Genomic DNA, 18,178 nt, shown 5'->3' with positions numbered 1-18,178 from the left:
AACAATTATAAGGGCATATTATTATGAATGTTTGCATATTATATGAGACTTAGATGCATGAACATCAGTACGTGTAATACATTTCAAGTTTATTTTTGTATTTTATACTGACTTGACTGTGCACCTACTGTGACATTTTCTAATAGGTTTTCCTTTTGAAAATGTAAAACACATAGCATGTTCATACAGATATCATTACTTTTAGCAAAAATATAGATGTTTCAAATAAAAGGGACCAGGTTGATATATTTTGTGTAATATAACACCAAGCTCTCATATGGCTACATTTTATCACCTTGATTTTGACTTTTCCAGATTGTATTCACCTCTGGTGCCTTTGTCCGGGCAGATGTGAGCGATTGGGGAATGAGCTTGTCTGTGAGAGCACCAAGCGTTGATTTTAACAGCACAAGAGGCCTGTGTGGTACCTTTGACAGAAATAGTCAGAATGACTTTCACAGCACTGATGGCAGCATATTAACACGCTCACATAGAAATAATGACCCTGAAGATTTCATAGAGGAGTGGAGGTAATTCACTGTCATACAGTATTCATAATAGGCAGTGTGGGTTTTATGTTGTTTTTGACCTTTAATAAGCCAGTCTTTGCCTCCCTTCTAACAAAACAGCTTTAATAAAAAATACACTTATGTCAGTTATTTTTCATAGTTACATCTTTAAAGTGACTTATCTTCCAAATAACTACAGACCAAACAACATGGACATAATATCCTTAATTCAGAAGCAATGCTTGTACAGAATATTGGTCACAAAACCATTTTTTGTAATGGTAAAGATTTTTGTCAAGATTTCTTGGGCTACTGTTATCATATGTATCCCTTCTGACATTATTCTATGCTTTTTTCCAGGTCTGTAGACAGGTAGTGAAATGTAAACTCACATTCTACCACAGAGTCATAGTGTACTAAACTCTAGCTCTTGTGAAAGTTTGTTCCACTTTGTCTTTAAAAATGAGATACAGAGCTACAAATCAGATTTGTACTTGGATTATCTTTATGCAGTATATCTGGATTCTATGATACTGAACATATTGTTTTTGTACTTAAAAGAAAAGATAAACATATCTTAGTATCTATAGTTATTTCATTATTTCTGCTGTGTTTAATTTAAATTTAATCTAAAATACAAATAGCTGAAATATAAAAAACATGGCTTTTTGTTGCTAGCCACAGTTCTATCAGGTAGAATTTAGATTAAAAAATATTCAGGAGATAAGGTAAAGATAAGGAATTTATTAATTTTCCTGATAGTCTGAATATAACAGATGAATATAACAGTATTATTTTAATTAATAAGCAACAATGGTATTTATTATTACATAACCTTGAAGATTATCATATTATATCAAAAATATGTATTAGCTGAAGTTCCAAATCAATCCCAGATATAGAGTACTAATTACTGAATTCACTCAAATCTAAACTTAGTGGCTGGCTTTTTTAAATATGTTTTCTATTTTGTCAGGATACCACCTGGGGAGAGTTTATTTGACATTACTCCACTAGTCACAGAAGGAGAGAAGAAGAAACATTACTGCAGGTGCCAGAAGGAGTACACCATGTCTCTCCACTCAGTAAACAGAATGGGGGGGTTATTTGACCACTCACCTTTATCTTACTGCTTCTCAAACGACAATGTGGATTACACCTCAGTCATCCCATTCATTGACGTTACCACTGAATATATCAATACTCTTATAATCGAGACTGACATTCAGAAACGTGAGGCAGTACAGACGCTAGGAAGCCTCCCCAAGGTCATCAGAAAACGGGACAATGTGGTGCCATCCCGACAGCAACAAGCCTTAGGATTTCCTTCAGAGGATCCGCATATTCAAGAGCCATTAGAAAGAGATTATGATCAAACAGGAACAATTAATAATAAAACTGGGCCGGACATTAATTTAAGTAGAAGAAGAAGACAAGGTTATTATGAATACCTGCCAATCTTCACATTCCAGAGTTTGAGTCAGACTGATCTGGAGAGCTTTACGTATTTCTTTCCGGAGGATCATTTATCTGGCAGCAGACCTGTAGTTCAACCATCATGGCCTACTCCAAGTGGCCTGACATCAGCTAAAGCCTTGGAAATATGCCAGCAGGTCCTTGCCAACTCCACCATTGGGGTTGTTTGCAAAGACCTGTTGGGAAGAAGACTGGATGAAGCCATTGACATGTGCATCTTAGACTTGCAGCTGAAGGATGATCTGGCATGGGAGGAAGCAATGGTACCGTTTCTTGAAAATGAGTGTGAAAGAAGGGTTTTGGAAAACAGGACAAGGCAACCCTTGATGTTAGGAGGATCAACTGGAGCTTCAGAAGAGGTCATCACTGCACTGAGGTGTCCTAATTTCTGTAATGGGAATGGACTCTGTACTGAATGGGGCTGCCAGTGCTTTCCTGGGCACAGTTTGCATGACTGCAGTCTTTCCAGCAGTAAGTATGTTATCATTTCTGGACACAGAAAGTTCTTCAGATTGAATTTAACCTTTGTTACAGCATTTGGGCTCTATACCTTTGGGGAAACTTTGTTTTTCTGCATTGTGGTACGTCTTTTATAAAAGGGGATATAGTTATAACTACTGATTTAGTGGAGCTGGAACAAATAATTGAGCAGGTTGGACAACCCCAGTCTCTGCCCCTGTTTGGCATTTATATGCACAGCGGTCCAGTGATTTATTGCTGAATGTCAGACATTGGCATTGAAAGTATTTCATTCACAGAGGATGGTATATCCTCTGTGAATGAAATACTGGGGCATTGTAGATTCCATAAATAACCCGTAAAGGTCTAATGTTCTCTCGCTAATAATAGTATGCATCTAAGCATGACAAAATCATCATAAAAAGATGTGATGCACAGTTATATAAACCCTACAAGATAAATGTGATGGTGACCTTCACATTGACATCTGACCCAAATGGCTGCCATAATGTTGTCCAGTAAGCTTTGTTATTGTTCACAATATTCTAGTAATTACTAGAACTTGGTTTTGAAACTGATTTAAAGTTCAGTTTTACACTGTTTAACACAAGGACAGTGAGTTAATAAACAGATAACTCACATTTGTTTAATAATACTTTCAATAGGATCAGCTTATGAGACGACAAAGAGATTGTGGTCTCACAGTATCTTATTTATCTAATATACTTATATCTCAGTATTGTAAAATCTCTATAATTGGTTATTTAAGAAATTATGCTATTCATTAGATTTTCAATTGGAAAATGTTATCTCACAAAACTAAACTAGGACCCATTTTATGTCACAAGCACAGCTTGGCTAAGTACTACAGCTACTATTTACCTCACAGGAAAGCAGATGGTACTGTATATTGCTGAGTATTTCCTCTCTGTGAAGCCATGGATGTGGATCTTATTTCCTGTAGAGTGCTCTTTGGGGGCAAACACCTTCTTAAAACGTGGCAAGTCTTAACAGGTGTTCTTGGTTCAGTTAACATTAGAAGGCTTGAGGGGATTTGAATGCACAGGCCTACAAATCTGGCACTCAGCCCAGTTGTGAATTGTTTATTGTTTTACAATGGATAAAGCCACAGCATAAGTTATGAGCATGCATCTTGTACAAGGCGTTTAATACCTTAGGGTGCCATTCTACTAAATATGTTTTAACGCAAATTAGAAATCAAATTAACACCACTGTGGTGTGGAATGTTATTAATCAGTGTGGTCACATGTATGACCTTTATATGGTTCATGATTTATGTTGGTTAGAACAGGAGGATGAGCAAGAGGGTTAATAAATTGGTATATTAGTAAGATAAAAAAAAATGTATACTTTATTCAGCAACCCTCTTTATCTGTATAGTTGTTATACAGCAACATTCTCACTACCTACTTTTTTTTACCTCTTTCTACAGTAATTGGTATACACACTAGAGTCTTGCTGTCCGACCTGATCCCGATGGTACCCGACAATAAGTGTTGTAGTTTGAATATTATTCAGGCTCAGGTCGGATTTTAATTTTAAGTGAGGGTTTTTTTTTTCTTCCTCTGTGTGCAAGTACTTCCTAAAACTCACTTCCTGCTTCTAAAACTCACTTCCTGCCTGTCTAAAAATATCTCGCGAATGTGAAGTGCTGCCATGAGTGGCGAGGACTTCTAGCGTGCATGTCAGTTAATCAAAAATTTCTATGAAGGAGAGATTCTCTACATTTAAAATATTGAGGCTGATTTAGTGAATAAAAACTATCAACAGGAGAATGTGTAGCAGTGGAATATTACATTGCTAGAAATGGTTAGTCTAAATCCACTGTTTGGAAAAATTACAACATTGTTGTATTCAGCGACAATAAAAGTCCATGTGGCTAATCTTGCAAAATATTACGGAAATATGACAGCAAAAAGACGGGAAATTAATCTCTGCAGAGGCACACTGAAAAGGGATGTATTCGTCCTGTAGCTGGGTCATACATGACTTCTTTTGTCCAAAATGATTATGCAAATTTGCAAGAGTATCTTAATGTGTGGCTATTTATGGTACCAAAGTTTTGAAGAAGCATGTAGTTTTTTTTTAAATCATGCAGTGTTGGATTATTAGAAAAGGAAGTAAATGAGGTATGATTAATTGAGAGTGATTTTTTCTTTATTTATGTTTTAACTGGAAATCGGCAATAGACTCTACACGGACTGTACTTAGTTTCAATAGCGCATGTTTGAAATTATGATATTTGTGTAGATGGTCCGGTCGGATTGGGTATGCAAATATTTCAAAGGGCTTGGGTTTGGGTCGGGTCCCGATTTGTTTGGTCGGGTTGGGTTAAGAACAGGTATTAAATTTAGACCTGAGCAGACCTCCAATACACACCCTTCCTAATTTCTGAGCCAAAGCTTACTATAGGGTGACGTAATAAACTTTTTCCAAATATTTCAAAAGGTCATTTATCACACTATACGTTTGGGGGTTTGTAAGGTGATTCTTCCAACATACAGTAAAGGAAAGTTCATTGTACAGCGGGTACGCTATTTAAGTCAATGTGAGAACATTACTTTATAAGTTAAGACTTGGGCCTGTGAGGACCAAGGTCTGTATGTGAAACTGTAAAATAACTTTAGGGGCCATCTCTTACAGTTTCACATTCAGAATATTGCTTTTCTGTTATGTCACTTCCTTGCCAATGACAACCCAGCATATGTTTGTATTATCCTCACATTTCACTGGATTATGTTAAGGAGCAATCACCCTGATTCATCTGGATATCATTTACTATAATAAAGGAATTTGTTTTTTTTCCTGATTTTATTTACAAGCTGCCCTTGGCAGCCACATTAAAAGCCCCACAGCCTGTGTCTGACTATTTTCAGTTTTGAGTTCAAAACAGAGTTGGAAAAACACAACATGCCACATCTCACAGTGTGAAATAACACACACTGACGTTCCAGTGCATGTTTTTTTATGACCCTGGGTTTCATAGTTTGACTTCGTCCCAGGGTTTATCACTGTTGGAGCCTTTTTTATTTCCATTTATTATTTAACATGTGTGGTTAAAAAAAAACAAAAAAAAACATTTATTTAAATAAGCAGAACCTTCATAGAATTCACAAACAGTATTGACAATGAGGACTGGAGAAAATACATTAGGTAATAACAAACGTTAAAAGTACTTATGTTCTTTATGTGATGCCTAGTTAAATTTCACCATACAAATGTTTGCCCAGAATTTGCATTCCTTGACAGTGTTACACTAGTTAGGATCGCTAGCCTTACAGAAACATGTGTATCACTGAGATAAATAACATTAAAAGAACTACTGTAATATAATGGATTTGAAACTAAGGCCCAGATAAGGTTCAATGCTGGCACAGATACCATTGTACAGTACTGCTCTATATAATTATGTTTGAATATTTTCTTTAATTTGATTACTTCAAGTAAATCATCTGAGTGTTTTAAATACTTTGCAAATGGGACAGATACCAAGAGTGCAGGAGTGCACAGATGACTGTATTGTATGCCCTTTGATTGCCTACCGAAAAAAAAAAAAAAACAGGCTGAACAGCAATGGCTTTATCAATGTGCAATTAAAGATTTAAGGTCAGATGTTAAAGCAAGGCCATTTTTGTGGCGCCTAGCTAGTACACTAAAATGTATCCCTTTCTGTTACTTACTGGGTTAAAACAAAAAAAAATGTATTGTAATAGTATACTTGGTTGGCGCCATATTACCAGTTTTTTTTTTTTTTTTTTCCTGATCTTACATGTAATAGTGATAGGTCATAAACAAAACTCACTTCAGCATGAGGTACATTGCTTTAGTGTTAGTGGCAGGTTTTTTATTTGTTTTTATTTATTTTTTTTTACCAAAAACTCAGTTTTTCTATGAAGACAAATATGTTAAGTAGCTAGTATGAGGCATACATACTCAATGAAAAACATGATTTAGGATGAGCCTCAGCAGTCTCAATTTTAGTATTTATCATCCCCAATCTGACACCATGCTGTCATTTTTGAGCTGTCAGTACAACTTTGAAATTCATTCTGTTTACTCCCAGTAGCCCATGAGAAGTACAGCAAAAAGAGTCCTATTACATGATGCATAAAACAATTACAATTGCAGAAAGCCCTATATTTTACACAGAATGACACCAGTGTATTAATTACCTGCAGACAGGATCGAAGTGGAAATATGATATACTAAAAAAATGGACACAACTGTAAATCAACTGATTTTCAGTCAATGAAAGTGCATCCAAGCTGGAACGTTGTCACTACTTTTATTAATAGTTTTGCATTTCCTGTATAAACAGGAACATTGGAATCAAGAATTTTAGCATGCATTTAGATCTGTGACATACCCATGATGTTTACTGTATAATATAGATGTTTTTTTGTCCACAAATACAGGCCTTTTGGTATATAATGTCAGCCTAAATAGACAGCTAAATAGACTAAAATTAGATCAAAAATTGGCACTGGAGAAGAAGGGATGTGAACAATTGCTCATATTTACAGTACCTGTATGACCTTGTCCTTTTAGTGTTTGAACTCAATAATCTTATCATGGAATGCCATCATTTTACTGAAACAGCTCTTTGAGGTTTGAATAAGTTAATCTGAGGGTCACAAATCTTTAGTGTGCGTTATACCACCTGAGATCAACCACAGTAGGGATTCAGACATGTAATAATGACTGTCAAAGTTTACTGAATGTTTGATTTATAGTACAGGAAATATTCTCATATTTACCCAGGTGACACTACAGCAGGTCACTCCTTCTGATTTGTATTGTATTATTGATGTTGTTTGCTTTATTACTTTTATTTGTTGGGGAGGGGGGGGGGGGGGGTTCACAAGTCATTCCTTCCACAAAAGCAGCAACATGACATGCACTCGTATTTAACATGTGTGCGTAGTTATTTCTATGCAATGTATACATTAAAGATGTATAATTATATATATATTTTTTCTCATTCAAGGTCATCCCCCAGAACTAACAGACCTGGAGAACAGTGGTCTGTGTGATATACGAATATACGAGTGCAACAGTGTCCGTGTGTTTGGTCTTGGCTTCATGGACTCTGGTGACCTGCACTGTCAGGTCACTAGATTGATGGTGAGTTACCACCAGCAAGTTACCTCTTGGGTTCATAATTAATATGGTAATTACACTGTGAAAGGATTTGTGAAATAAAGTGTATTTAATGTAAGCGGTTGTAACACGAATTGGTACAACTAATTTGGTAACTGGATGATGAAAAATTACGCTATATTATAGCTCATAATACTTCATAAATACAAATAGAAAACTGTGTGCTGCACAGGCACAAAATTAATTAGAAATATGAATAATACATTGATATGCTTTGCCCATACTTTGTAAGCCTTTGTCTGTAATTTTATGCAGTATAATTATTGTCAGCTAGTATTAATCAAATATGTTGCATAATGGCTTTAGGTGATTCTGAATTCTGATAGCTCTGTTGTTTAGTCCATGATCAAAAAAATGTAATCTCCCCAGATGTACATGTATTATTAAAAGTATATATAATAACAAATCCATGAAAGAAATGAGAATGAAAGGGAGCTAATAATGAATTCCAGGATGAAGGTAAACCTGTATCACGGGGTGAAATCGTTGCATTTAGTTATTAAACTTGTACCTTCTCTTTTAGAACTGTTTAATTTTACCCCTGCAGTGATGAGGGATGCTAAAAAGGTAGCTTCCTGGTGACATTTCAGATATTGTATGCTGACACCCTGTGGTTAGAAAACCTGTAGCACACCAGCTTGGTGCAGGTATTATCCTGAACCGGGCTAATGATGCAGTCTTCACATGCACTGAATTTGTTTTTTACATTCTGACTGCTGCCTACCTTCAATTAAAACTATTGCTTCTTGCACTTCACAGTGGTGTAGCAACTTAGCAACATTTCCCATGCTGTTTCTAGCAGACTTATACTGCCCGCAGTGTCAGATCCTCCTCCAGCAACAAATTACTTTTTTATGATTATTTCTATTTTTTCCCTTGCTGCACTGTGTAAAGCAAACTTCTGATGTCTTGTATTTGGATATATTTATTAAGTAACACTAACACAGATATTTCACTTTCATTTTTCAGTTAATTCTGTGTATTTTTAATAAATAGGTGGGAGAGAATGTTGATCCCAGTTAAAGCTCCTATTTGTAGTATTTTTTCCATGTGGTTATGTAAAGTTGGAAAATGGGTACTCTCTTAATGAAGAAGAAGAAAAAACAGGTGCACTGTAATGAGTGCCATTGATTTTATACAATCCTGACTGTGGCATAGGCATGGTGGGATATAACACTGGCTTGATGTGCCTATAGAATTTCAATGTGGTGGTCACAAAGCCTACATATATCTCAAGTTTCTTTTGTAATATCAATATTGCAAGTCCTCCAGGGGCACCAAGAACTCACTCCTATGTGATTCCAGTTGTATTGGAAAGAGGCCATTACATGCTGAGACAGCCCATAATTGAGCTTCGCCAAAACCAAACTGGTTTCTTATGTGTGTCTTTCTATATCCTTCGGATGAGACGTAAAACTGAGGTCCTATATTAAGTGCCTGCAGCAGCAGCAGCAGTTATTAATGCATAGTTCACCCCATAGTCTCTGAATGTCGCTTTTTAAAAATGTCTGCTAAATGACTAAATAATAATAATAACAAGCTTCCATGGTAATCCTGTAACACCTGTAAGTCTCCTTGGATAAAGACGTCTGCCAAATAAATAAATAATAATAATATAAAACTCTCACTGAACAATTACTTTGTATACAGTGCTCCTTCGATATTCAGGCATCCAATCCACCTGGTTTACAAAATACATATAATCTTATAATATCTACATCAACAGATAACGGAACATGAGCAAACGTATTCAGGCAGAACAATACAGTCCTGCTTTGACGCTGATAGACCTCTCTGAACATCACCTATTACGTTTTCAGTGATCGTTCTGTGTCATCTCATACACAGCATGTCAATGGTCACTGGACATCGGGGGTCCAGGAGATCACTAAGGCTACATTCCTCAGTTCCAAGGCTGTGGACTGTGTACTTCCTCCTTTAAATAACATGGCCAGCGAGACGGTTGACTTCATTGTCGATGACAAGCCATTTGGTCGATGGGAAGTAAAAGTAAGTCATAGTTAATTTAAATTTGAATGTTTAATCATCATGATGTTTTTTCATAAAGATTGACGTATTATACCTAATTTTTAAAACAAGTTTGAAATTAGAAGGGACAAGCAGTGTGACAACATCTGAATGCCTTGTATTGACTTTGCCAGTTATAGATTTTCACAGTCATGTAGATGATATTTTTGTATTTTAAAACTGGATCTGCCACGAAAATGTTCAAAAAAGAAGTGATACATCTGCTCCAGTGCATAAATGGCAAATTGTGAGAAAAGAAAACGCAACGGCAGCGGTATTTGTTTATCCAATTTTATGATGTGCCCTAAAAAAAGATTTGTGTGCCTGGGTTCAGGATGACTGTAGAAAATGTGAATGTTTCTTAATTTCTTTTTTTTTTTAATTATGATTAACAATGCAGTCTGATATTTTAATTTCATGATTGTATAGATCATACAACATGGTTCACCAAAGAGATATTAGAAAACTGGTCAGCTTTCCAAAATATCATTTGAGTCGAAAGTTTGCTTCTGTTATTAATGAGTATTGTCCAGTTTTTGGTATCTAGCAATTTGTTAGCTTGCTCTGAGCTTGCTCTTGCTCAAGAGGTTTCATTTATTTTCTGGAAGGGATCTGCATGCTGAATTTAGTAGACAGTACCATATGGAAATTCAAAACTGAAAACATGCCTTTCATATCTTTATAGATAACTAATGATGGCTCCCTGTACAGTGACTCCAAGGTGGTAACCTTATATGATGGTGTGTGTCAGGTCTGTGACTCATTGTTAACTGGACTTTGTACATTAAAGGTAATTTAAATGAATGTGAGTCAATTGAAATACAATGTGTTAGCATGAATGGTTTTATTCTGTTATATTTGGTTTGCATTTGAATTTTAAAGTAATAACAAAAGTTGAACAACTTCTTATTCCTACAGTATTTCCACCAGCGGTCCACAATATTCAAATTATGCATGTCTGAAATATATATATATAGGATGTTGTCACCTTGGGTTTTGGGTGTCTTATGAATCAAATATTTCTGTTAACATCAGATAAATTAATCTTTTTAGAAAGAAAGCATAACCAAAAGCTTAAGATATCAACTTATTATCGGTTTGTGTGTGAATGCAAATGTCTATGTGTTGGACAGTGGGGAAATGATATAAAAACAATTTTTGTTGCAAAAACAGAAAACCCAGAACACAGCTCTTAAAACTTAAGCAATTCTCTGAACACTTTACAGCCAGCCTCAAACAAGATACACATGTTCAAGCATCCAACAATAATCAGAGTGGATATTAATAGAGATGTGTGTTCACGGTGGTAATACTCTAATACTGCTGCTCTTGAATGCAAGATTGTTAATAAACTAACATTGAATCTGGAGGGAACATTTCAAACTTTTAATATTATCTCGATTTCTAATGCATTTCTGGGAGAGTTCAAAGAGTGTTTACTTGATGAGGTAAGGAAGAATCAGTCTGTTTCTCATTCAGCCATCTGAGCGTTTTTCTGCACTCTGAACACATGAACATAAACCTCTGGAGATTTGTATTTAGATGCTAATGGATTGACAAAAATAGCATTTGTTTATCTTCTTACTGAATACACAGTACATTTAGTGGCAAAATAAATGTGTGTACAGAACCACTTATCACATTCTTGGTTTGGACCTTCTTTAGCATTTAGGAATAGCAGAATACATTATATAAGCTGCATATGTAAGCATGTGATTTTACACTGTATATTCTTCAATGTGTTCTATTTTGACTTGAATTTTCGTGCTCCCACAGCATGGCATTTATTGCTTTTTAATGTTATTTTTTTAGGAAAAGACATGTAATATAGATGGACTGTGTTATGGAGAAGGGGATCTCAATCCCACCAGCCCATGTCTCCTGTGTAAACCTAGCATTTCAAAGTTCACCTGGTCTGTAAATGAAAGTAAGACAAACATTTTTTTTTTTTTTTTGGGTGCTGTAGTTACTGTTTTTGCAAGTTCAATATCATCTGTCACCAGAAACTTCTACAAACTACAGGGATTACCAACAGTAATTTCCTTCACTACTGGACAAAGCCTATACATGCTATTTTACCACAACAGGTGTTCATCTATTTCTTGAGAACTGCCTATCTAATTGGAAAACATAGTGTGAGAGTATTCCTTAGCACAAGCCCTTTATCTTTATATACTAGAGTACAGTCACCTATGTAGTGTTATAATTAGCACTATAGTACAAGGAAGAAATGCAGCTCTGTATAAATAAGCCAGCAGAGAGATTGTTATCCACTCTACTTTCGGTAGGGTCAATTATGGCTGAAGTCAGCTTTGAATGACAACTGAGATGGATCCCCTAAGAAACATGGGTATTTTCATTATTTGTTTGTGCTGGGGCCTATTATTAATAGTTGCCTTTAATAATATCATAGTATTTGCACTTAACCCTTTACCACAATAGGAATGGTTTTGTCTCCACAGTAGATACAATGAAATGTTACGTCTTGTTCTTTCTTGGTAGATCATTTTCTTTTGTAGACTTTTGCCTTTGTACAATGTTTTCAGTTGCTATTGTATACTGTGTAGGTTTTATATACCAAGTTTGTGTTGTATATTGAATAAGTGCTGAAACAGCTGTATGCATTTAATGTAAGTAGTATACAATAACAATAATGAACCTCCTGCCTAAGTTTGTTAACAATCCAAACTGTTTTAATTAATCATCACATGTAAAGGATATAAGACCAGCTTTACCAAGGCTATAATTATGCAAGTTATTCATAACGTGTCTGGATGTTACCTCATGCAATCTTGTTTTCTTTCTTCTTAGACAATCGGCCTCCTATGTTCCAAGTGCCAGTTAATAAACTGCAGACGTTTTCCGGTGAAAACTTTGTCTACCAGTTCACAGCCGTGGATCCCGAGGGCTCTGCCATGCTGTTCCTGCTAGAGTCAGGGCCTCAGGATGCTTCTCTCTCCCCTGCAGGCCTCCTCATCTGGAAAGTCCATTCGGAAGAAACACAAATCTTTGAATTTACAGTGTCAGATGAATGCAATGCACAAAGCAGATACTCTGTAGAGGTAACAACTGACAGTTCTTTCTAAGTCTCTTTAATGTCTGTACAGCATGTGTGGCAATCATAACCAGCACATGGACATCCATATTCGTCAGCTTCTGAACAGTCGTTTTATATTTTCTTCAAGTGTCTCGATCAAACTTTCACGCAGATTTGAGTTGACAGTACAGTCAACCCTCTTTATACCGCCAGGTAAGGGCCATGGCCAAAAACGGGCAATAAGTGAGGATGGCGTTATAGTGAGGGTAAATATATATATATATGTTTGCAATAAATTCAAATGTTTTCTTTTTTAGTTATACAATTACAGTATCTCCAGGTCATTTGAATAAAACATTAATCTGTTTTAAATCTACAGTACTAGTTCTTAACAGAACAGTAGGTCTACTAGTAGCGTTTTATCATCTTTTCCTATCGGTATGAAACATACATGGTTACTTACTTTTGAGGAACAGTTTAACCTTAAAAAAATAAAAAATAAAAAAATAAAAAATAAACACTCATTTAGCGTCAAATCACCCAAACAACAGTTCCATAAAAACAAAAAACAACTTTTTTTTTTTTTTTTAATACTGTACTGGTCATTTGAACTTCACTGTTTGTAACAATTCCATCTATTTATTTTACAAAGCAATTTAAGATCAACAGCATTCTTTTTTAACCAGTTCAAAAAAAAAGAAAAATGTTGAATATATACAGGCAAACCCTTTTTTTTAAAACAAAAAAAAAAATATTCTGCTGTTTTTTAACATTTACTGTGGTTTATAAAAGTCACTTATTTTAGACTGCGTCAAGCCTTTTTCAGATTAAACAAATCGACCCGTTCCATCAAGGTAAGTCATTTGTTTTTATCCATTAGAATGTCTCCGATTGTCCTTCGATTAACAGTATATGCCTCGCTTAGGCGAGAAAACATTTGCGATGTCTTGCTGACTTGCTTTCTTATTTTCAGATGCATACATGCAGATTTTTTTATTTTGCTCTGGTGTTAAATGTAGGGTCGACTTGCCATTTTGTATTTTCTGTTTTGCTTTGGGAGTGGGAGTGTTGATGACATTGCTATGAACGTTCAGTTAATAACGAACTAGGAAAGCAAATTAAAGGCTAACTGCATAACTTTCTTGTTTTAATTGGCCATGATTATTTCGCTGGCGCTACAATGAGGGAATCTACAGTGCTTATATTTACGTTAGCTTGGCTTGGGAAGTTGGCAGGTGGCAGACAGCGGGGTGGCGATATAACGGGTTAAAATAGCACTGTTTTATATTGGTAAAATTTGTTCAGAGAGAATAGCTGGCGGTATGCAAGGGTGGCGTTATAAAGGGGGGGGGGTGGTATAACGCGGGACAACTGTATCTGCGCGTCAATCAATAAAACATGTTATGTCTCTCTTTTTTCAACCCAAAAGACAAGATACAGCTTGGGGTCTATTTTTAATGACCTCATTACACTGTATTTTTATTGGGTGTAGTAGTGTTATTAAATAGCTCAATAAATCACAGTTAGGGAGAACAAGGAGTAGGAATCATGTTAATATTAATGAATCCTACTAGTTTAAAGGGTGTCGGTATTTACATATTAGAGCATTAAATAGGCTGTGTCAGAGATGTCTATGTGGTGTCATAGACCTCTTTAATCAAGAGAGCATTACCAAAAACGAAGGGCTTTGTATTCAGTGTTGAATAATCATCATGATAATGATCTGTTATTATTATTATTATTATTATTATTTATTTCTTAGCAGACGCCCTTATCCAGGGCGACTTACAATCGCAAGCAAATACAAATACATTCAAGTGTTACAATATAAGTCATACAATAAGAACAAGAAATACAATAATTCTCAAGTGTGACAAACCACAATTCAATAATACAGCAGATAATAGTGAAAGTTACATCAGGATATGATTAAGTAGTGATAGTTACATCAGGATATGATTAAGTACAAAATACTACAGATTAAACACTTGGGAGATTACAATATTCTGAGGTACAGGATTAAATGCAGTAAAATAGGGGGCAGATAAGAGCAAAATAAAGCATATTTAAATGAAGGGTGATAGTGTCCCAGGATACAACAGAGGAGTTCTACAGGTGCTGTTTGAAGAGGTGAGTCTTAAGGAGGCGCCGGAATGTGGTCAGGGACTGGGCAGTCCTGACATCTGTAGGAAGGTCGTTCCACCACTGCGGAGCAAGGGTGGAGAAGGAGCGGGCTCGGGAGGCAGGGGAAATTGACTCTGTTTCACCAGAATACCTGTTAATATAGTGTGAGACAGCAGGGAGGGGGTTAAATCCTCCCTGCAGAAAACATGTGCAAATGCACATTGGTTGATGTAATTGTTTTGTTTTATTATTTAATTATCCCCTGCACCCGGTGATCATTGTAAATCAGAGCCAGGTGCAGGGTATTTAAAGAGAGCAGCCAGTCTGTTCTAGGCTGTTGTATAGAAGGAGGCAGATAGTGTGCTCTGTCTCCAAGCAGTCAGACAGAAGTAAGTGCTGTGTCAAACCTGTGTGGTTTAATTAAGTTTTGGGGCAGGGAAACGGCTTAGCCGTCCTGTGTTAGTTAGGTTCCTGTGTGTGTAGTTAGTGCTCGATAAGAGCTAGGTGCTCATTTGGTTTTGTGTGTTTGATTTTTGTGTTTATTAAAAATAGCGCACCAGCGCTTAAAAATCCATTTCATTGTTCTGACTAGGTTCTAGTGCAGTTAATCCTAATTATATCTATTAAACCTGGAATGGAATAGCCCTCTATGACCAGAGTAACCTATTCCTGCTGAAGAAAATAATTGGTTTGCCTGGTTCTGAGAAACACGTTCCCAGAGAAAGCAATACTGTGTATCATTCCATACTGTGCATTATTAATAGGATGAGTTTTATGTACCTATAACTTTTTATGATACAGTTTTTATCATACTTTTCCACAGTAATTCCCAGAAGTTTATAAGATCCCAACATGTGAAAGTTTATGACATTAAACAACTTGGATGATGAAAATTAATTCATACATGTATCATGCAATAAACAAAAAGCAGTGTTTCTTTTAGGAAGATTGAGATTTAGTTACTTTATGTGGACACATTTTAAATACTACATACAATATATTGTCAAGTGCACTTAGTATTAAAAACAAAAGCCTACATATTTATCAAAGCATATGCACAGTAAAATGAGTTTCAGATGGGTGATTGCAGTAAATCTGCCTTTAGCCTCCAGATGGGAGGCAAACATGCTTTTATTCTGCTAACAATTACTTAATAGGATTTCCTAATAATATTCTGTTGTTTTTTATGAGGATTTAAAAAGGGAGTGTAATTACCAATATCTGATCAGTCTATTGTTATTACAGTCAAACAACACCAGGTCAGGGTTAATGATATGCATTTCTGGTTATAACTGCCTGTAAAGTTTGTGCCGTTTTCTCTTGCAGGTTGCAGTGAAGCCATGTGGTTGTTTGAATGGTGGGACATGTGTTACGAATATCAATTTCCCCCCAGGAAGTGGTGAATATCTCTGCATGTGTCCCCCAGGATTCACAGGAGATCTCTGCCAGGAAAATATTGATGAGTGCATATCAAATCCATGTGGAGGAGGCACCTGTGTAGATGGAGTCAGTAGTTATTTGTGTGAATGCCCAGCTGGTCTCAGAGGTACTCCAGCTTCTTACATACAAAAGGTTATTAATGTTTAACAGTCAGTTGAGATTAGAGTATGGTAATCTTACATTTCCACTTTCACGTTTGAAGCAGTGTCATACGCCAAGTCATAAAATAGATACAGATGCAGACATGTAGTAGACTTACATTAACAAAATGAAATTTGAGAATTTAAATAAAATTTGAAAAAAGCTGGGTGCAGCTATTCAGAAACAATAATTGTGAAAACAAGGATCTTAATGAGTTTACAAGGGGCATGATAGTGGGTACTTGCAACCAGTTTTGGTAACAAAAAACACAACTGCAGTCACTGATGTGTGCAACATAATTTGTCAAGCAACAGACTTGCTTCAGAAGCAGAATCACAAATAGATTCTGAAAACATTTTAAATCTCAAGTTCATTGTTTGTACTTTGCTATTTGGGATAATCCCATCAATCTTTTTCTGTGTCAAGGATACAGCAACTGTATAAATACGTGCTGTGCTCTAATCTCTAAACAGAAAGAAATCAGAAGCACTATAGGTAAGAATGTACAGCAACAGTAAAATTTGCCAGATTTGAATAATTTAGGATAAGGATGCATCATCTCTTAAAGCCAATGTGTCATTATGGCTTTACACATTTCGAAGTCAGCACTGTTAGAAACCCCCAAAAGAAAGACTTTGTAAAATAAATATTTATGGCTACATTTGTTGCCAAATGTTTTTGGGAATCTGAAACTCAGATTAACATCTCAAGTCAAAGGTTTTGGCTTGCCTTCTTCAGTGACCTGAGGGACTGTTGGAAATGAGAGACATCACACTGTATCAGCTTAGTTGATAGTTTCGCTTGGGTCGTTCTGTATTCAACATTTTAAGTACTGTAATAGTCTCTGTAAGTCGCTTTGGATAAAGGTATCTACTAAATAAACAAATAATGCAGTACATCTAAATTTCTTGTTTCCACAGGTATATCTTGTCAAGAAGATGTAAATGAATGTGAGAAGAGCCCCTGTTACCCTGGAGCACCTTGTATCAACAGTTTCGGATCCTACAAATGCGGACGCTGTCCTCAAGGCATGGGGGGTGATGGCAGGTCATGTAAAAGTAGGCATTTTCAACCATTTTAATTTAAAAACACAACAACCTAACTTGGTTTTTTTCATTGGCATCCTGCCGTCTTACATTGATATCTCTTATAATTATGTTATAAATATTACACAACCAGCTGTAGCCGAAATGGGGTACTGGTTTTGATTTAGTGTTAACATCTGTACAATGCACGCATATCTTCTTTTTTTCATTAGGTATTTCTGACACAAGTTACAGTGATGCAGTAACCTTCCCCATGGAATAGATGGTTTTAGAAATATAGGGCAATTTAAAAAAAACTGCTTAATTTATAGTTAATTTTGGAGAATGCAGATGTCACTGTATTTTCTAGGGGTACCTATTGGATATTTGAGGGAAGCTTAACTAAGTACATTTAAAGTAAGTTAGCATAATCACTAGCAGAAAAAAGGTTAACTTCTTATAAATATATTTGTATACATATAAGCTTGAAGGACAAGTAAATTCACTAACTGTCATTGATTTCTTATCTCTTTTTAACTTCAGACAGTCAAACTACCACATGAATACACAAATGCATAGATTAATAAATACTATTGTAGAGTGTTGAATAAACATCCAACATGTAATTTTGGCAATGCTACAGAGTAGTTTATGGGAAAATAAATTGCAGATTTGTGTCATGCAATCAAGATCATAATCTTGACCCAACGATGTGACCTTATCAAAATTAAACCTAACATTATTTCCCATGAAGTGCT

At 35.8% G+C, this 18,178-nt stretch overlaps 1 protein-coding gene across 3 annotated transcripts in view; it reads left to right on the top strand.

Annotated features, from left to right (window-relative positions):
* si:ch211-246m6.5 (von Willebrand factor D and EGF domain-containing protein) overlaps positions 1-18,178 on the top strand; it is a 67,124-nt gene that overhangs the window by 29,535 nt on the left and 19,411 nt on the right. For all 3 annotated transcript variants that reach the window (XM_059032358.1, XM_059032360.1, XM_034004453.3), the window contains 9 exons: positions 316-530; positions 1,486-2,456; positions 7,453-7,589; positions 9,474-9,635; positions 10,339-10,443; positions 11,466-11,580; positions 12,465-12,715; positions 16,141-16,360; positions 17,316-17,453. In XM_059032358.1, the coding sequence (XP_058888341.1) occupies positions 316-530; positions 1,486-2,456; positions 7,453-7,589; positions 9,474-9,635; positions 10,339-10,443; positions 11,466-11,580; positions 12,465-12,715; positions 16,141-16,360; positions 17,316-17,453 (2,314 nt within the window). The remainder of the gene's footprint in view (positions 1-315; positions 531-1,485; positions 2,457-7,452; positions 7,590-9,473; positions 9,636-10,338; positions 10,444-11,465; positions 11,581-12,464; positions 12,716-16,140; positions 16,361-17,315; positions 17,454-18,178) is intronic.

Source organism: Acipenser ruthenus, chromosome 10, assembly GCF_902713425.1.
Source record: "Acipenser ruthenus chromosome 10, fAciRut3.2 maternal haplotype, whole genome shotgun sequence".
In the NCBI taxonomy this organism is placed as follows: domain Eukaryota; kingdom Metazoa; phylum Chordata; class Actinopteri; order Acipenseriformes; family Acipenseridae; genus Acipenser; species Acipenser ruthenus.
The sequence above is the reverse complement of the archived record's forward strand: the minus strand, read 5'-3'. Positions and strand labels throughout refer to the sequence as shown.